Raw genomic sequence first — 21,744 nt, 5'->3', positions numbered from 1 at the left:
TCTCAGCAAAAAAAAGACACAGTCATGTCAAAAAGGGGTGCGGTCATGTAAAAAAAAAGGTACAGTCGCGTAAAAAAAAAGGCACGGCCGTGTCAACAAAAAACACGGGCGCCAAAAAATACACTCAGGCGACAAAAAATAGACGCGGGTGACAAAAAAGACCCAGATTACAAATGGTGAATTTTTCGCCATTTCGCTAATTTTTCCCCGTTTCGAAAATTTTCTTGCCATTTGGCGAATTTTATGGCGAAGCGAAACGGGACAGATTCGCTCATCACTAATGGTTACCCATGTGAGCAGTAACAAGGCTTCAACCCTGTTACTGCCATTCACACACCTTTCATTCCGGGCAAAACATGCTTCAGGGGGTGCTTACCCTAACTACCCTAACTACTAGCCTAACACTAACCTATCACTAACCTAACACCCTAACACTATAGCCAAGGATAATAACTTACATAACTGATATAACTAAATACCCCAATAGTAAGGACCCCCCTTAGCAGGAGTCCAAACAACCCTTATTGCCCTTGGCTTTCCATTCTCTCACACAATCACACACTAACCTTATATCCCCGTTCCTGTGTACCTGTAGGGGTAAAAGCATCCTAATCCTAACTCTAACCTACACTATCTCTACATACCTACTGACTAACATATTCTTATATTCTAATCCTAACTCTAACCTACACTATCTCTACATACCTACTGACTAACATATTCTTATATTCTAATCCTAACTCTAACCTACACTATCTCTACATACCTACTGACTAACATATTCTTATATTCTAAACCTAACTCTAACCTACACTATCTCTACATACCTACTGACTAACATATTCTTATATTCTAAACCTAACTCTAACCTACACTATCTCTACATACCTACTGACTAACATATTCTTATATTCTAAACCTAACTCTAACCTACACTATCTCTACATACCTACTGACTAACATATTCTTATACTCTAATCCTAACTCTAACCTACACTATCTCTACATACCTACTGACTAACATATTCTTATATTCTAATCCTAACTCTAACCTACACTATCTCTACATACCTACTGACTAACATATTCTTATATTCTAAACCTAACTCTAACCTACACTATCTCTACATACCTACTGACTAACATATTCTTATATTCTAAACCTAACTCTAACCTACACTATCTCTACATACCTACTGACTAACATATTCTTATATTCTAAACCTAACTCTAACCTACACTATCTCTACATACCTACTGACTAACATATTCTTATATTCTAAACCTAACTCTAACCTACACTATCTCTACATACCTACTGACTAACTTATTCTTATATTCTAAACCTAGACCCATTTTACTCTATGCATAAAATATATTTTAAAAAGTCTAAAGCTAACCATAAAATAATAGCATACCCCCCCATTCTGATAATGAATCCCCTAATTCTTGATAACTAAAATATCCTCATAAATATATATCCCTGTTACCCAATTGATATATTTACCATCTAACCTGCCACATTAACCACAGTCTGAGTAAAATTATACACTACCCCTCTTTTCACTATATAAATCACAATATTTTTTTAGATATACTACCCTATTACTCAATCATAGCCTATAATTACCCTATAATTAAAGTATAGCCTAGCCCCACCCTTTTACTTGATATATTAAATGAATGTCCTTAAATGCCGTTTGGACATTAGAGATTTCTGCCAGCCATCGGCCAGTCTGTTCACTTGGCTGTAGGCTACACAAACAGAATTATGGCTACTGGATTTGCAGCTAAAGTGTGCAGTGATAGTTCTTGGCTGTGACCCATTCTTCTAAGACCACTCTCTGACTTGCTTCATTTAGGCTGTTATGTAATTGAGGGATATGCACATTTGAGAATAAATAAAAGTAAAATAAATAAAGTTTTTATATATTTATATTTTAAATGAATCCATAGTGTCATTGCCTATACCCACTGCTTGCAGGAGATCCACCAGTTCTGTGCTGCAAGAGCTTCAAAATGTTGGCTCGTCATTGACTGCTGATTGCCCGCCATAAAATGGGAGAGTGTGGGTGGCCATTTGGTAGATGATGACACCCAATGACCACCAGTCGGCTGCAGCATTATACTTCTTCATTTGGAGCACCTTGAAGAGAAGGAACAGATCATTTAACATTTACCCATTGCTGTTACTGTGCATGTGCTGTATGGAACTGGGTTTCTCACCTCCGGCGCCATGTATCCTCGTGTTCCGGCTCGGCCTCTGGCGGTTTTATTGCCAAACATGTTGTAAGCTGCCAGACCAAAGTCAGCTATTTTAATGTGGCCTTCTTGGTCAAGTAGGATGTTGTCTGGTTTGAGGTCTCTGCAAGAATAAGATAGTAAAACAGCTTGAGTAGTACAGAGATTTGCTCTTGGCAACTGCGGAACATAGGAAGTAAGTATTGACAGTACTAATTGTACAGTGGGGGGGCTGTGCTGTTCCACCAATAAGATCTGTCCTGAGCCTGACAGTGATTAAAGCTCTGGGCACTCTGTCATGCAGGCAGATCTACATGAAGAAACATTTACAGCCCCTTTAATTGTAGTTTCTTTACCTTTAATTAAATTATGCTCAAAATGAATGATTTACAAATGATTTGCCCTTAATATAAACATAATATAAGACTTGAGAAAAGAGATGAGAGCATTTTACTAACCGATGGACAATCCCGATGGAATAAAGGTATTGCAGGCCACAAATAATCTCTGCTGAATAGAACCTTATTGAAGGGAAGAAATGAACCTTCCTTCAGTGACTACATATAATGTTATCTTTTATTGCTTCCTAATTGTAAATATGCACAATCATCACAGGCATAAATAGAGGCCCATGGGGACCAGGGCAAGTTTTGGGTTTGCTCCTACAATACCAAATATCTTTCTTGCCCAATGTAAAACACAATTTAAAATACAAAATTGAAAAGCATATGCAGTCTATGTGGTGCCCTTTAGCCGTCTATCCACTTTTACTGTGCATTATATAGGCCAAAAAAATACTCCATAGTGTCCCTGCCACAAATGAATTTGTTCCTCACAGTGCCCAAAATATCTAAATTTGACAAAAATTGACACTAATTTAAATATTTTAAAATGTTAATAAACTATGCCCAATTTCCAAAGGCCATACCCACTTTTTACAGAATCAAAACCAAAAAGGAATTATACAACCTGTTTCTATTAGGTGCCCCACATCCCAAATTGTCTCCCAGTATAGTGACCAACCAGCTCCCAATGCCCCTCCACAAGTGATTCCATGGCCCACGATGATCTAAATGGCCTCAAACTACTTTCTCCAATAGCCCATAGCCCATAGCCCATAATCAGATATTGCGAATTGCTCATAGAGGCTCAGTAATATGCCCCATGGCATAACATAATCTCCAGTGTATTGGTTTATAAGCATTACCCTTGGCCACATATGAAGTATGGGCCCACAATGCACTATTCTCACTTTGAGTGTACAAGCAGCACAGAAGCACTACTAGAAGAAGAAGGGATAGTAGGCTCTGCAAATGGAATAAGTTATAACCTTGCTTTCTTTTCAAAATGACCCTTGCTGCATCCCATTGCTGACAATGGGAAGGGCATCAAAACACCAGCACAGGATTCCAACAGGCTACAGTGGTTGAATTTGACTGAGCTAGACCTTTCAGATAGAATTTCAGTGGGCAAACGACCCTTTCCTGCCAGGAGCTGCTTTCCATTTGTATGAATGTACATATGAATTTGTATGCCTTACAACACTGTCTGGAGGAGAATCCTTTGCTGGATAGAAATGAGTATTCTTAAGTATCCCCTGCCTGAAAGTGCCAGCGTTCCCAGTGGGAACATGTTTACCCTTGAATGGGTTTGATGTGGCAGAACATGCCATGGGGAGAGACATAGGGAAAGAATCTCGTAGCTCAAAAAGGCTAAAACTGATAAGTGTGTCTTTTTTCAGTTTCAACTACTATTCCTTGGCCTTTTTTTCTTCGGGGCTGTATTAGGGGTTACATATAAAACAGCTCTCAGCAAACTCTCATCTAGCATGTCATTGCCCCTAAGGGCTGTGACAGACAGGGGGAGATTAGTCCCCTAAATGCCATCCCACTGGCTGGAATGTATATCGCCGGTGGGATGGCATACGCGGCGCCGCGATTTGCAGAAGTCACGGAAGTTATTAGCCTGTACGGAGGATCTGTATGTAAAAATAGTATTTCTAGATCTTCTGTAAAATCAAGGATTTGTGTAACCAACAAGTAGCAGGGCTTCACTCGGAGACTTGGAGAAATAAGGGTGCATATAGCAACAGAAGGAGCAGCAGGGAAAAAAATAATATATACTGTATATACATATATATTTTACACACAAGAGCCATGAATATCCTGTAAATTATATTTTTATAAATGTTGCTTGGTGATGTCATCAGTTATAATTGTGTTTATTGATGTAAACTCTATAATAAATAATTTACCCTCTCTTGTAAATGTGAAGATATTAAAATCACCTTGAAGTTTCATGACCTGTATAAAAGCACTCAGCCTCCAGCCTGGTGCCTTTATATAGTCACAAAACCCCTTGGTGACTTCTAATATCTTTTTAAATTTCAGTTTAAATTACAGTTAGGGGTACATTATCCACTCTATACCCATCACTCTCCTGTTGTAAGAATATTATTCCATTGGAGAAGAACTAAATGTACTCAGTTTTCCCCTCTCTGACTAAAGCAGCTGTAAATACCTCTGATCACACAAACAGAAGAACAAGTATTGGTTCAATTATATTTCTGCAGCGCATTTGTGAAATCTCTCAAGTGGTGGCACGTTGTTCCCTTCTGTATAACGGAGAATCGTTTGCCCTCTGTATGGACATACTCTAAGGTTACAATGCCTGAAAAAATATGTGGAAGATGTAATCTTCCATTTCTATTGAGAGGTGCTGAAAGTAAGAACAAGGCATAGTTATCTAATCTCAGTTTATTGCAACAAACCCGCTATAATCTAATTTTCTAGATATCTAAATACAGGGTTTGGCATATGGGTACCCAGAAATACTATAAACCCTCATTTGTAACTGCAATGCGGGGTGCAAAGTGCAGTTTTTGGATGCAAATTCCAAATGTTGTTTCCCAACCATGCAGTGATTTCTCCTAGAATTCCAGTGTCATTGTAGCTGTGCTCCATGTATCATTTACCACAGTTGTGTGTGATGTGTGCCAGTGTGTGAGTGAGTATTGTTTAACTTCTGGCTAGCAACTTAAAAACATATTTGTGTCTGATTTTTGGGGTGTCTCTTGATACAAGCTGTTGTAATTACAACCAAGTCCAGCAGGTGCAGACTGGCAATTTGTGGATTCTGGCAAATGCCAGAGGGGCTGCTGTAAGGTGCCATAGACACTCACTATTTATTGGGCTGCTGGGGGCTGTTTGGGCCTCTGTGTACTTGAAATGCCAGGGCCTATTCTGAATTCCAGGCTGGGCCTGACAGTAGGTCCACTGTTCACCAGCATCAATAGATGCACATGATTTAGCTGAACTTTTGATCACATTCTGGTAGGGTGGTTTTGTGACTAAAAAAACAGACCTCCTGCTCTTAACTGCTAAAATTCCCTAAACTAGGGGTATCAGACTAGCAGACAGAAAAGGTAGGTACCTAGGACCCCCCTAAGTGTTGCACCCTGGTCACCTGATTTTCTTCCACAGAAATGCCAACGACGGGGACGAAAAACCATAAATACTCATAAATACTCATAAATTATATTCTTAGAAACCGTGCTTAGTGATGTCATCAAAGAAAAGTGCACCACATGACTCACTGAAACATGTGTATTACAATAAATAATCCACCCCTATTGCAAAATATAAGGTTATTATCTCAGAACCCCATGACCTGACTTAAAGCAGTCAGCCTTCAGGGACTTATAATATCCCTATATTTTACAATAGGGGGTACATTATGCTCTATATCTGTATAATTGCTGTAACCTTGATTCAGTGGGGGTAGAGGAATGAGCCAACCAACATAAAATATTTTACAAGCCGATTGCGCTGCTACAAAATGAAACAAAAGGATGGTCTCCCTCTTCTGAATAGTAGGAGATTGGGTCTGAGACTTGGATGAGGAGGAAGAAGGGAAGAAGAACTTGTAGTGTCAGTTAGGACAAGTAGCTCATCTGTGGAACTCTAGTGTACTTACCTATGCCAGAACTCAGCAGGCCTTTAGTGGATGAACTAGAAGTGCTCCCAGGATTAGAATTAAGGGATTCATAGTAAAGACAGCTGCTATAGTTTGTAATGGGAATATAGCAGAGATAAGAAAAGTGTTAATACAGTGCTGGAAAGTAAGGATGACAAAGGAATCAATAGGGCAGATCAGAAGAAAACAGGGAGTTGCTTGGCAGCTGGGAACCTGTAGGGTATATAGAGAAAGGGAGAAATGTAAAAAGAACACAGAAATACTACAGTTTTTATTTTTTTGACCTATAGGCAAATTGGCTACTGCTATTGAGCAGATTTTAGCAGAAATATGGAAGGTACAGGTGAAGGAGAGCACCATGGAGTGGGGAACAGGGAGAGGGGAAATACAGTATAGGATGAAAGAGAATAGAAAATCATAGCAAAGGAAAGTTAAGAATAGTTCTGATGCACTGAGAGAAACAAAAGAAAGTACAGGAAGAAGGATGTGACTTTTACTTAAATCTCCCCAGCTGCTGTCAGATGAAACTCATGGAAATCCAGCGGCAGAGCTGAGGGTAGAAGAACCTAAGGGTCACATTTAGGTCCGGTGTCAAGGCACCAGATGTAAATGTAGCCCTGCACACAGCTGGCAATCTTGTTTATTGCTCTACTTAATGAAAGGGGACTTATAGTAGAAGACCCAGGAAGACCCCATTGCTGACAGAGAAATCTAAGAAAGCCTGACCGGAGTTTGCCCAAACACACTTGTACATCCTGTGGAAAGACTGATGAAATCAGAGCACCATCCCTACAGTTAAACATGAAGGTGGTTTAGTGCTATTCTCAGGTTGCTTTGCTTGCCCTACAACTGGGGGGCCTGGCATGGAATCATTTTAGAGCAGAATATTAAAACCCATTTTTACATTTCAGAACCTCCTGCAGGCCAGCAGGTCACATGGGGCTACCAAATAGCCAATCACAGCCCTTATTTGGCATTCCCAAAGAAATATTTTCATGCTTGTGTGGCTCACCAACACTTTTTACATTTGAGTGTGGCTCACAATAATCATCTGATATTGCTCTGCCTAGCAAAGAGCAGAGAATCCTCTGCCATTTAGCTTCTCTTTTTTTTTTTTTTTAATTTCCCCTCGACTGCCAGGCCACTCTGCAGAACTGACCACCAGATAGCGCTGTGGTTTTTAATTTCATAATATTAGCAGTTAAAAATGGCTAATACTTGAAATAACTATTTAAACAAATATAATTGCAAAAGGGGTTTGCATTCCCTTTATGTACTTGGCCATCTAAGGAAAATACATATGGAATATTTCTCCTTTTCAGCACAAGAGAGACAGCTCCTCGAGGTGCAGTTTAGCAAAACAAAACAAGAAATGAAAGCCTTACGATGCGCTCACGGCACTGTTCATTCTATTAATTATAAAGCATGTACGGAGGCAGCAAGGAATATGATTAGAGCAATACCACCGAGAACTCTGGAAAGAAAAGCAAAGCTTAAAAGGAAAAGCTCAACGCTTAAGGCATACATTGAGTCAGAAATCCCATCAGTGGGAAAATGTGACCTGACACGTAGCTAAGCAAAGGCTTGCACTGGTGCTGCCAACTAGGAGCTGTGCAGGCGAGTGAAGTCTCTACGTTGACAGTAACATTACAAATATTGTGGGTGACTGCAGGAATGTCTCCTGCTCTGCGGCTAATGGTGATATACAAAGTAAAAGCAGCCACCAGCTTTACAAAACAGAACTACAGCCCTGCAGCTGTGGCCCAGTAACTTCTCCCATCATCCTTAGCAAGTTCAGCATCAGCAGTTTGGACACCCCTGCCATTAAGCATGTACCAGCGGTGCTGAGACAAAGGCTGCGAGGTGAGAACACCTAAAAATAAAAATAGGTCATGTACTTTTACACATTCTGTTCCCAGAGCCTGTGATTCTTCTCTTATCCCCCCACCCCCCGCCGATCAGACCTACTGAACAGAACTACAGAAACAGAGGATCTGACAGCCGAAAAGAACCCTCTCTCCCAACTTTTCAGCCCAGTTTGGGCTTTGTGAAAAAGTCCTGACTTATTTGACCTCATTTCACAACCCCCCAACTGCCTCAGGGCTGCTCCTGTAATGAGGCGAGAACCCTCAGGGGGAACTTTACTTGGGGCAGAAACTGTAAGAGCTACAATTTTTTTTTTATAATCTGGAAATTCATCTCTTTTAGTTGTGCCCTCTGCACTTGTGGTCCTGCCTTTTGCAAGGGTGGCTTCAGGTCTGTGGCCTTAGGTGGTAGGATTGCCAGAGCGCCCTTGACTAGCCTTCACTGCATTTACACCACTGTAGTGCAGTGGGCTCCAGTGGGGCTGTTCCACTGAGGGGAAGAGTTGGTTGGGGAAAGTCAGTGTGAGATATGGGGGTGAATTCCCAGGGTCGGACTGGGCCAGCCCAGTCTACTCCCCACCTGCAGCCCCCACCAGCTCTCTCCTAATTATATTCTATAAGCTTAGATGGGCAAAATAAACTTTACTTTCACTAAATAAATGATTTTACTATTGCTTTTTTTCTTCTTTTGGAATCCACAATCACAGCAAGCAGGGGGGAGCCATTTTGTAGATGCTGTTATCAGTACAAGCTTTAGATCATTCCATAATCTTGTTTATGTGCTAGAATGGAGAACATGATGTCCGTGCCCATATGCAGGCTGCACAGTTATAGACAGTGAGGAGAGATGCAGTGGGCAGTGTCATCACGGAAGTGCAGAAATTAAATTGAAAGTAATTTCTGTGCCTGAAGCATAGAGGTGGGACAAGCAATACATGATTGACAGCTGAGATGTATAATTGTTTTATAACATGTATGAATGTTTTAACAAATAAAAGAATCTGGGTTTCATTTGAAAAGGACTTTTATTATACAGATTTTTCTGTATGGGTGACAGGTCCCCTTTAAGGCCATGGTTACACAGGGGTGTCTAAGCCGTGTCTGATAAAACATACCCCAGTATTGAAGCATCATCCTTCTGGTTCCATTGGGAATAAATGCTTCCACAACCACATTCTATTGACCAAGCCCCCAAGCCATAGATGCTGGGTCTGGTTTGGGCAGCAGAAATAAAAAATGTGGATTATGATTGTAAGAAACAGACAGTAGCAGAGACAAGAGGCGTGTGAATCTACAAACAGCCGACTGCAACTGTTAACAAAAATATCCTCATGTGTTCGTATTCTTCTATTCCCTTTTTATAAAAGCATGGGGCATTTAAATAGTCTGAGATTAACATTTTTTTCATCCTGAGTTTTGACACTGAATGAAGCCATAATAGCTGTTCTTTCTCTGTGACCCATAGGCTGTTTTTCACATTGGGTTATAGTGACAGAGACACCTGTTATTTAAGGACAGTGTGCATAGCATTTCTCTGTTCAATGGCAGTAATTGGTGCTGCACTGCTGGTTCAACATGTAGAGGAGCAATTACAGAAGCCGGGGCCGCCATAGACTTCTACACTTAATTGCTGTCCTCAAAGGGTCTCATCTAATGCTGTTATCTTTCTATGTAGCCATTGCAACATTTACCATGTGGGGAGAGACTGGTTCAGCAGGAAATATGGGGGCCCAGGGTTAATGACTTGCTCCAAGGTCCCAAGCAGATGAATTTATTCTTAGGTACCTATTATTTAAAATACACACAAACAGTATATATACATTGGAAAATATCACAGAGCTATGTAAGGCTAAAGTACCATGGGGAGATTAGTGGCTGCAATAAATATATGCTACCTCGGGCCACTAATCTCCCCGAAAAGCCTTTCAACCTGCAGGCAACTTTGTATGACTTTGGAAAAATAAAGCAATACGTAGCCTTTCCACCAGCAATTCCTTTTATTTGGGAGTGGAAAGGCTTTTAGGGAGATTAGTTGCCTGCGGTAGAAGAGATTTATCACGGGCAACTAATTTACCCCTGGGCAGGGTCGCACTGGGGGTTGCACGGTCCACCAGGGAGCCCCTGCACCCCCCAAGGGCCCCCCACTGTGGCCCCTCACCCCTTGCAGAGGCCCCCACTAAAATGCATAATGTTCAGTAAAAAAATAACACCTGCCCCCGATACCTTTGCTACAAATATGCTATGCCTGGTGACGCAGGGTGCTGGGGGAACCCCGGAGCTACCGCATTGTCAGGAGGTGACGAACTGATTAGCTATACAGAAGTGCATTTAGATGCGAGTACCTTTCATAAAAGTTGTTTTGGACAAAAATCACTGTGGGGGTAAAGCGCAAGTTGCCCAGTGCAACCTGCAGATGTGACTAAGCCCTACAATTCCAGCCAAACACAGAATAGGATTTCTTTGGTGGCATCAGGTTTAACATAATTTCTTAGTATTTGAGCATGCAGTTAGTATTTTTAACATAATTTTTTAGTATTCGGGGTATTTTACAAACAAACCGTGTAAAGTGGACTTTACACATATTGACACAATTCATACTTGAGCACAAACGCGCTCCTGCACTTGGTTGTCAAAGTCTTCATCCTACCTCTTCTGGTATCTAGGGGCTCAACTGCATCTATTGATACAGGGGAACCCCAGTAACTCCAGGGTTCCTACAACGGGTTGCATCAATAGGCAACCAGGTTTGCACCTAGTATATGAGAAGCTAATGCTGTTTTGAACGCTGATAATGCATCTTGTCATAGCTAGTTTGTGGTGGGTTCAGCAATTATGTTGGAATTTTGGGGGACACACTGCATTGTGGGTAAAAAACATAGTGATTTGCACCAAACATTGACATTGCACACTGCCCATACTTTAGTAAATGACCCCTTATGATTTTTCAGGTGTAACAAATATTGTCCAAAAAGGAAAACTATACCCTTAGAATGAATACTTAACCAACAGATAGCTTATATTAGAAGAGACTTATTAAAGAATCTCGCCTAACTGGAATATATATCAGTAAATATTGCTCTTTAACATCCTTTCCCTTGAGCCACCATTTAGTGATGGGCTGTGTGCTCCCTCAGACATCACATGACCAGTTATAATGCAGCTTTAACTGTAACAGGAAGTACTATGGAAGTAAAAGGCAGAACTCTGTCCATTCATTGGCTGATGGGGCCTAGCATGTATGTGTGCCTTCTATGATCCCAAGGGCAGCCCTTAATTTTTAAAATGACATTTTTTTTTATTTAGCAGTACCCAATAGCACGTAGATGAAACAGGGTTTTACATATGTTTATGCAATTTATTTTTATATATATAGAGACCAACATTGTTTGGGGGTATAGATTTCCGTTAAAATAAGAAGATGCTGGCTAGACTCCCACCTGTGACCCCCACCCCACTACAGAGTGAGAGTCTAACATCTTTTTATTAGCCCCCTCCCTCCAACACTCCAGCAAGGGTCCTACTATAAGGGGGTACATGTCAGAGGTTTGATATCAATAATAAAACATAAGGAATGCAAGTGTAGTTATGGATTGCATCAGTAGTTAGTGTCTGAGAATACTGACAGTGTAGGGAGTAGTGTAGAGAAATTCAAGAAAGACGACATTGCTTTGAGTGTAAAACTTCCTGAAGCAAGGAGCTGACAGAAAGTTCTCCTGTTACGAAGGGACTGTTATAAATAGTTACAAATTGAGGTCATGACTTGAGGGGAGTAGGAAATGCACAAGAGAATGAATGCTCAACCCTCACACCTCTTCCAGGTTTGAAGAACATCACAATGTGAGCACACACAGAGCTGTCAGAACGACTTAGTGCGTGTCTCATCAACCTGCGCGAACACATTCCAAACCTGAGAGCCACAAAGCCAGCGAGGGAGGCCAAGGAAGGGTTTCAGAGCACATGGGTGCTGCATGATACTTTTGTTATCCTCAGCTGCTCCCCATGCTTTAGCCTGCGCTCATTTATCCTTTAAAGGGAACTCATTCACCTGCATGACAAAAACACTTAGGGGGAGATTTATTAAGACATGAATGCTCGGAGTGTTTACTCGAACGCTCCGAGCATATTTTCGGAGATTTTTCCGTGCTTGCACGACTTTTTCGAAGATTATATATTATTCACCCCAGTCCCTGTCCCAGTGGAGCTTACAATGTAAAGTTCCTATGACACACAGTAGGGAGGAGCCAATTAACTCTCCTTAAGAGATTTAAGAGCAACTAAGCTGGTAAAAGGTATGGAAAGTCTCAGTTATGAAGAAAGACTGGCCAAGTTGAGGCTTTTTATGCTGGAGAAGAGGCGCTTAAGGGGAAATATAATAGCTATGTATAAATACAGAATGGGATCATATAATAATCTCTCTAATGCTTTATTTACCAGTAGGTCCTTTGAGCAGACACAAGGGCACCCAATCCAATTAGAAGAAGGGAGGTTCCATCTAAATATTCGGAAAGGATTTTTTACAGTGAGAGCTGTGAAGTTGTGGAATTCCCTCCCTGAATCAGTCGTGCTGGCTGATACATTATATAGCTTTAAGAAGGGGCTGGATGGATTCTTAGCAAGTGAGGGAATACAGGGGTATGGGAGATAGCTCTCAGTACAAGTGAGGGAATACAGGGGTAGGGGAGATAGCTCTCAGTACAAGTGAGGGAATACAGGGGTATGGGAGATAGCTCTTAGTACAAGTGAGGGAATACAGGGGTATGGGAGATAGCTCTCAGTACAAGTGAGGGAATACAGGGTTATGGGAGATAGCTCTCAGTACAAGTGAGGGAATACAGGGGTATGGGAGATAGCTCTCAGTACAAGTGAGGGAATACAGGGGTATGGGAGATAGCTCTCAGTACAAGTGAGGGAATACATGGTTATGGGAGATAGCTCTCAGTACAAGTGAGGGAATACAGGGTTATGGGAGATAGCTCTCAGTACAAGTGAGGGAATACAGGGGTAGGGGAGATAGCTCTCAGTACAAGTGAGGGAATACAGGGTTATGGGAGATAGCTCTCAGTACAAGTGAGGGAATACAGGGGTAGGGGAGATAGCTCTTAGTACAAGTGAGGGAATACAGGGGTATGGGAGATAGCTCTCAGTACAAGTGAGGGAATACAGGGTTATGGGAGATAGCTCTTAGTACTAGTTGATCCAGGGACTGGTCGATTGCCATCTTGTAGTCAGGAAGGAATGTTTTCCCCTCTGCAGCAAATTAGAGAGGCTTCAGATGGGGTTTTGCCTTCCTCTGGATCAACTAACCTACTATGTTATTATGTATGTAGCCTAAACATGAAGTATGAGGTCTAGTGCAGAGTCTGTTGTTATTCTTCTAATATTACTCTAATATTACTAATCAGCAGTTATTATACTTTGTAATCATATATATCTGTTGCTATAAATTAAGTGCGGCCTAACCAGAGATGGAACTAAAAACCCATGGGCCCAAGAGCAAAATTTGCACACTGGCCCCTAATGCAGCAACCACCCATAAAGCACATACGGTACCACCCACACAAAACTGCGGGGCCCCATGAGGGGTAGACCTGGTGTAGTGCCACCTTACTGGTAGCTATCCCTTTGGCACTAAAGGAATGTTGTTTGCATGGGTATAGAAGGAACTTAGAAAACGAAACAAAACAAATCCATGGTCATTATTAAAATGTATAAGTTTATCAAATCTGCTTGGCCCAAATAAAAAGTGAAGAAAAATTAAATATTTGGTGGGTTTGAAAATGTTTGAAACTCCTGCTTTGTGAAAGATACAAATAACACTGGGCTGGAAATATAGAATGTTCAGAATGGACCCACCTTCAGAGCCTATATATACTTACTACATAAAGCTAAATGCAAAGACAAAAGGTCTAGCTGTACAATAGAATCCATCTTCCCTTTGCTAAAGCAATGGATTGAATTAAGTTATATGGTGCCATACCCCTTTCAGGTCTTAATATGCACCCTCTGGTCTGTACCTGTAGCACATAATACCAAAGCTATTCTGTTTGTTTGTTGGGGCTTGTGGTTGATTTGCTTTCAAATACATTCTCAGATCTAAACCTGAAAGAACCAATACAGTTTATTGGCATTTTCTCTAATGTATACATGTTAGCATACTCTATAAGTGTTAGCATAGGTTTGTGAGGAGGGAGCTAGAAAAAATCCTGGGGTGCTAGAATTCTGAGAATCTCATGGAAACTGATCCAAAAGAACTATCCGATCATCAGGCCTGGCATTTCAAGTACACAGAGCCCAAACAGCCCAATAAATAGTGTCTATGGCATCTTACAGTTGCCATTTTCCAAAAACCAGTCCAGGCCTGCTGAATAGGTGTCAAATATTTTAATATGCAAGACGTAAAGACCCTTTGCACAATTGAAATTCTCTCTTATTCTAGTGCTCAGCACACTTTCAAACTTCTATTTGTCTCTATAGACAATACATTCAACTGCACATGGCAGAGGCACGTTGTTTTCCAAAAAGTCAGCTACTGACTTATTTATTGGCACAGAGAAGGACACTCAAGATTTTAAAGGGGGAGGGAGACGCTTTTGTCGGGTAAAGGTTTCCCCTAAAAGACTTTATTTGTCTTGTGAGATTAGACAGTACTCCCATCTGCTATTCCCATTGAAATCTAATTGAAACATCACATTTTGACAGTTCTTCTTGCCTCTGTAAGAAAGAATCAGCAGTTATGAATGCCTTGTTCTCATCTTTCCTGGGTACTTGTACATCACATCATTATGTTCAATAACCAAGAACATGAGCTTTGCGGATTACTAGGGAGGAGTCAGATTCAGAGTTACTGAAGAATGAATTCAGGGCATGAGTATAAAAACATTTATTTAAATCATCGCCATCCCATCTGTGGGCTACCAATCCCACCACTCACTGCCAAGCTTTGGGAATCATGACATGGAAATATACAGGTAAGACATTTATTAGTAACAATACACTACAGAGGGAGCACAAAGTTCATTACAATGGAAAAGGGAGGGGGGTCACTGAGGGTGCCATAAGGGTGAAGACACACAGAGCTACTAGTAGCAGCTACTTGTTGTGGCTACTAAAATAGACAGTGCTGATCATTTACTGATAATTGTCTTTATGTGTGTTTTAGCAGAGGCAATTCTCAGTATTGTCCATGGCGGGGTATTTTCTGGTGTTTAGTAGCTGTGAAAAAGTAGCTGCTACTAGTAGCTCTGTGTATCTTCAACCTAAATGTATTTAAATGTGCTGTAATGTATTTTAATCTGTTGGTTATTTCTACTTTTTTCTACTTTAAGGGCATTTTTTGGCTCAGTAGCAGCATTGCGAGGGTGAGTGATATATTTGCCCAACTGAAGAGCAGCAAAAGCAGTGATATATATGGTTATAGACAGAGCATGTCTTGCAACAGAATCCCGCCATATCATTATGCACTTCAGTGTATCCTGGTGGGTGTTAGCAGAAGAAGGCGTAACATGGTACACTGGATATTAACAGGAGAGATTACTGTCAGATCACTCTCAGCACACTGCTATATATGCAAAGCATGCTGGCCTAATGTGTTCTATTAACTAAAGAACTCTGCCCCTCCCCACATTCTAGAACATCACACAAAGGGATTCTTCATGCACATAGCAGGGAAAGACAGAATAATAAACGGGACGCCTTTTTGTGATACAGTTTAAGGTTTAAAAAAACAGAATGGACGAAGCAGAGTTTATGGATGCATCTGGCGCACGTATGTCAAAAGAGGTGTGGCTGTGGGTTTTTTATTTTGCAGGCGTGTTCCTTTGCTTATTTTATCTGAGCTATATAAGTATTTATACACGGTATCTATGTCCTTTCATTCCAGTACTAACTGAAGCCCACCTCTATAAATACCTCCTTTCCAATGATGGGACTGTACTCTTGTGGCGGTTTCCACGCCATTTTTGTACAAGGTGAACCCAGGGACAGGATTATGGGGGAACTGGATCATCCATGCTGAATACTCTGCACATGAGCCTGAGGGCAGTATAGCACACTATGGGAAAAAAACAAACTAAAGTAACCAATAATAGTGACAGCTGAAAATATAGAGCAGCTGCAATAATATCTATGTTGTGCTGCGTATCTATCCTATGTGTAGCCCCCAGCCAATGATTGTAGTGAATTCCTGGGTGACTTGAGATGCCCATTTTGGCACTACATAACCTGCCATACTTTATTTATAAGTAAGAGTGTACTGCTCTTTCATATACAGTACGTCTGGGGGCTTGTGGGTATGAGTGGCTGGCATTTGAGCTTAAAAAGGGCTTCCTATAGGCCTAGATGCATTGTAAATGTCACTCACTGACACATAGGCAGTGTTCTGTTCTAGTCATGTGTATTGAAAACCCACATGATGTAAGCCACATTGTGCTTGTTGGATATTTTTGGGGACACTTTAAGGAAGTTCCATTCAATTGCAAAAGGTGTTCCATGTGACCCAAGCCTAGTCTAAGACTGCAATTAAGATGGGAGATTTTCCCATGTGATTAAAGATACAGCCAAATTAATCTTGCTTAACAACTATGGGCTTACAAGCCATATATATATATATAGTTATGGGGACCTGCTATCTGCGGTTTGGATCACCATACCATTAGTTTACTAAAAAATCATTTAAACATTAATTAGACCCAATAGGATTGTTTTGCCTCCAATAAGAATGAGTTATATCTAAGTTGAGATTAAATACAAGGTACTGTGTTATTTTTTACAGAGAAAAAGGCAATCATTTTTAAAAATGTATGGAAGAGAAGGGAGTGGTGTCCCACAGGCCCAGTCCGACCCTGTACAGTAGGCTTGTTAGGGTTATGATAGGAGCTGGGCAACAGGTACTGGAATTTATAGAATGTACTGTATTCGATCAGAACTGGGGTGAGGAGGGGTGAGGTACCAAATTGTATAGGAAACCAATGCTAACATATCATAAAAATACAACAGTTACTGCTACTTCTACTCAGGTCGTCCATATCCTTCAGCACTGCACAGGCTTCCACTGAGGTCCAGGTCCTGCCACAATGCTTATTTATGTTGCTGCCAGTAGCATGGATGGCAAGAAGCATTTTCAAATTCAGTATAAGGTCTTAGTCTGGCTGTTCAGGAGCTAAAAATTTGACAACAAACTAAAATGATTCAAACAATCATCCTGCATGCTGCCATCAACAGATAAAAACAGTTCGAGGAATGATTCGGCAGCTTTCCTAATTCCCAGACTCAATAAGATACAATTGTATTATTTTAGTTCTCAGCTAGAGGCAGTGGTCGTTAGGTACTTCCTGAAGAAACAAAGCATACCAAGCGCCACCTAGTGTCCATTTATAGTAATGAAGTCCTTAAGGACTACAATAGAACCCCCATTTTTGCATGTTTCAGGGGACCAGAATAGTGTAAAATCAGAAAAATGCATTATGCATCCTATAATTGTGGGGTCACAATAAAACTATGTAAAATAATGGAAAACTGAAAATCAAGGTGTGTAAAATTGAGCTTTCACTGTAAATGAAAGCTTTTCCGGTTCGTCAGGGCAGAGTGAGGTACTGCATTCAGTTCCCGTAGTGTGTCTTCCCCCATTTCCCCATTTAGTTACAGGGTGCCAGACACACAATCCAGACAGGCTTCATTTCTATATGAAAAGCATTACCCTGTTTCTCTTACATCGCAAGGATTCAGACAGGCGATAGTGCTCAGGCCTGCTACTGTGCAGCATTGGGCACTACTACACCCACAAGCAGAACAGCACTTAGTAAAACATATTTTGATGCACTGATGCAGATATCAGTATTAATAAATATGTCAATTGGTCAGACACATTCCTGTCAGGAAAATGTTTTTGAAGAAAGTATAGTAGAGCAAACCAGTTTCGGACTATGATGCCAGGGGCCCACCAGAAAACCTTATACTATGGGCCCATTTTCCAAACTATTTTTCTTCCACTTTTTACTCAGTCTCTATATTTTCCAAGTTTTTTTTAATCTTTACATACTATAATCTATCCTTCTATATATTTAGTTTATTTGTTCCCATAGAAAAATAAGTAATGACCATGAATTAGGCCAAACAGATAGAAACAGGAGGGCCCACTGACACCTGGGCCCACCGGGAATTTTCCTGGTATCCCTGTGGGCCAGTCTGACACTGGAACAAGCTGCTGGGAATCCTTCAAGGAGAAGGAAAGGCTACATTACTGGGGGGTGTCAATGTGTTAGGCACCCACCTGATACCCCATGCTGGTGCTCCTGTTAGCAGAAAACTGCACCGGCCTGGGATATATGTGAGCGAGCGTTCCTCTACCTTCTGTCTTCTTTCCTCACAATCCCGGGGCCGATGCATGTGTAGTTGAACAAAATAGCTGCCATTTTTGTTAAAATAAGCTTCTCACTGTCCATTACTACATAATACCTGCTACATGCATTGTCTCTACAGGAAGCCTCATGAGTGGCAGTGGGACTGAGGGATAGCAAAGATGCATGGCAGCTGCTTAGAAAACAGGGAGCCCCTGTGTGATGCTGAAAATGCAGATTCTAATTTGAAAAGGTCAATTAAAAAGGTAAATGTGTGGATTCGGGCCAATGCCAGAGGTGCCATAGACACTCATTATTTATTGCATGGTGGGGGGCTGTTTGGGCCTCCTTGTAGTTGAAATGCCAGAGCCTATTTTGAATCCCAGTCTGGGCCTGAGTACACCTGAAGGACAGGGCCGGAACTAGGGGTAGGCAGAAGAGGCAGCTGCCTAGGGCGCAACGATTGGGGGGCGCAAGGCAGGAGCCTCTCTTGCCTACCCCTAGTCCGCTCTCCTTTGTCATTGCCCCCAACGCTTGTCATTATGCGGTGGGGGCAATGACCCACAGCATCTCACCTTGCAGGGGCGAGGTGGCCGTCCGGGTTGCCTAGGGCGCCGGGTCGGCTTGGCCCGCCCCTGCTGAAGGATCAGTTATCTGGGATTCTTGGGACATGGAGTGTTTGGGATACGGGATCTTTCTGTAATTTGAATCACCATGTTTTAAACCTGCTAATAGTTATTTGAACATTAAAGGAGAAAGAAAGGTAAAAACTAAGTAAGCTTTATCAGAAAGGTCTATGTAAATACAGCCATAAGCACTCACAGAAACGCTGCACTGACTTCTCTGTCAAAAGATTTGTTGTGTCTGTTTTCCTCTGCCACAGCTTTTTTCCCCCTCCCTCAAGAATGCTAAGAACTCACCCCCCCCCTTAGGAATGTGGATCTGAGCCAATCAGCAGGAAGCTGACTCATAGGCTTACTAACTGAGCATGTTCACTGGTCTGGGTCTCGGTGCAGGAGAGAGGCATTATGGGAACTTTCTTTACACAGCTCAGCGTTTTTTCTTCCTGTTTGGCTTCTGATCATCTGAACGGGAGAAATATGGGGAGACTTAAGGGCACTATTGAGACAACTGAAGGTATGCCTGCAGCTTGAGATTAACTCTTTATTAGCTTTTCCTTCTCCTTTAAGTAAATTGTTTTGTTTTGACAACAAAAAATATTTTGATTAAAATCAGGGTAGTCCAACTGGTGGCCCTCCAGTGGTTGTTAAACAACAAACAATACCCAACATTCCTCAATTTCAGTGGGTTCAACAAAAGCCAGAGGGGCACAGATGACTCCCCCCTTGCATACATACAGGCCCGGATTTGTGGAGAGACCACAAAGGCCCGGGCCTAGGGCGGCAGAAACCTGGGGGCGGCATGCCGCCCCGCCGCACCAAAATCTAAAAAGTTTTTTACCCATATGGAGCAATGGGGACTTCTCCCCACTGCTCCGTATCCAAGTTTGTCCCACTGCGCATGCGCGCGCAAGGCGCCCCGCCCCCTGTTCGCGCATGCGCACGGAAACCCCTCTCCCCCTGTATCGCGCATGCGCACTGGGGGGGGGGGGGCGTTCGACCGGGGGCGGCCTCGGGGCGGCAAATTTGGAAATCCGGCCCTGCATACATAACTGCACAGTATATGTATTTTCTGGAATTGTTTTCCTTCATAGGGACCTCACTGAAACATGTACAAGCGAAAACTGGACAGGTGGCAACAGTGTTGTATTTAAGTCCAGTGGCACTTTAGGCACAAGCAGGGCTGGAACTAGGGGTAGGCAGAAGACCCGCCCCTGGGCACTGGACCTAATTATGCCTCCCAGATTGTGAAAGTGTCACTTTTGTTAGTGTGTGACATAATTTCCATGAGTGACATCACATGCACCACCTAGCGCAGCTTACCCCCTCACCTACCCCCAAAAGAAAATCTATTATACAGCCACCCGAGGGCCGCCCCCCAAAAGCTCAGTTCCTAGGCCTAGGACTGGGGTGCCTATATATATAAATAAGGCCCAGGGGGGCAACCTTATTGGAAGGCAAGAGCCACAGAAAGTGTCATATTAAATTATTACTTGATATGCTGTAGAGTTAGTCCAGCTGACTGATACTGTCTCTGTCAACTGACACTGTCTCTGCTTCATTAGAAAATGATTCCAGAAAAATCAAACCAAACCATGGCCTGAGCATGCTGCAAGGTTTGTCTCTAGTTCTCTCTGCTCTTGTGTGGGTTTTCTTTAGGGACTTAACTTTCCACCCACGCTTCAAAAATATAGAGGCAGGGTAAGTGATACAACTGATTATTGTGTGTATGACTGCTACAGGTATCACATATTTATAAAGTGCCAACATATTCAGCAGCGCTGTAGAATTAATGGGTGCATACACTGAGTGTGCAGATTTACAAACAGAAATAATAAATAACTGCTACAAGCGGTAAGAGGTCCCTGCCCCAAAGAGCTTACAAACTAAGAGAATGAACAAAGCCATGGGATAACAACTGATAGACTGATACAAAAGGGAAAACGGAGAATTATAAGAAAAAAAATTTGCTGTGTATAAAATAAACCCAGAGCTTGCAATCCACAGGGAGAGTGACGTGGGGAATATGCATTTGTATGAGAGAGTACTCCCCGATGTGCGCTTGGCCTGTCAGGAAAAATGTTCTTCACACATCCGTACAGCGAGCAATTTATATTACACCATTCCCACCGGCAAGCGCAACACATTAATATCTATTTTTAATGGACACATGCCAAACTATTAGAGATGCCTGCAAATGTTTTAAGAAGCAAGGGAAATGATGGCCTTAAAGGGCAAATTAAAGGGTAAATATAACTTAGTTTTTTTTTAAAAAAAAACGTTCTTGTATATATTTCCTTTAGATGGTAATCAAGAAGGGCTAATTGCACTGATGTGCCCCTTAGGGTGAAGACACACAGAGCTACTAGTAGCAGTTACTTGTTTATGCCTACTAAAGAACAGAAAATACCCTGTCATAGACAGTACAGGTATGGGACCCATTATCCAGAATGCTTGGGACCTGGGGTTTTCCGGATAAGGGTTCTTTCCGTAATTCAGATCTCCTCCCTTAAGTCTACTAAGAAAATTATTTAAACAGTAATTAAACCCAATAGGATTGTTTTGGCTCTAAAAAGGATTAATTATATCTTAGTTGGGATCAAGTACAGGTACTGTTTTATTATTACAGAGAAATAGGAAACCATTTTAAAAATTGTGAATTATTTGATTAACATGGAGATGGGCTTTCTCTAATTTGGAACTTTCTGG

The 21,744-nt window shown here is 41.7% G+C and overlaps 1 protein-coding gene across 1 annotated transcript; it reads right to left on the bottom strand.

Annotated features, from left to right (window-relative positions):
* Nucleotides 1–2,014: 2,014 nt before the first annotated feature.
* Nucleotides 2,015–18,520, bottom strand: LOC116406786 (protein kinase C delta type-like). The gene is made up of 4 exons (XM_031891688.1): nucleotides 18,426–18,520; nucleotides 2,700–2,762; nucleotides 2,227–2,365; nucleotides 2,015–2,146 (listed from the first exon to the last, which is right to left on the bottom strand). The coding sequence occupies exons 1-4, from the start codon at nucleotides 18,518–18,520 to the stop codon at nucleotides 2,015–2,017; spliced, it is 429 nt and encodes a 142-aa protein (XP_031747548.1).
* Nucleotides 18,521–21,744: the final 3,224 nt, after the last annotated feature.

Source organism: Xenopus tropicalis, chromosome 8 (assembly GCF_000004195.4).
Source record: "Xenopus tropicalis strain Nigerian chromosome 8, UCB_Xtro_10.0, whole genome shotgun sequence".
In the NCBI taxonomy this organism is placed as follows: Eukaryota; Metazoa; Chordata; class Amphibia; order Anura; family Pipidae; genus Xenopus; species Xenopus tropicalis.
Note: the sequence above shows the minus strand (reverse complement) of the source record. Positions and strands in the feature narration are given on the sequence as shown.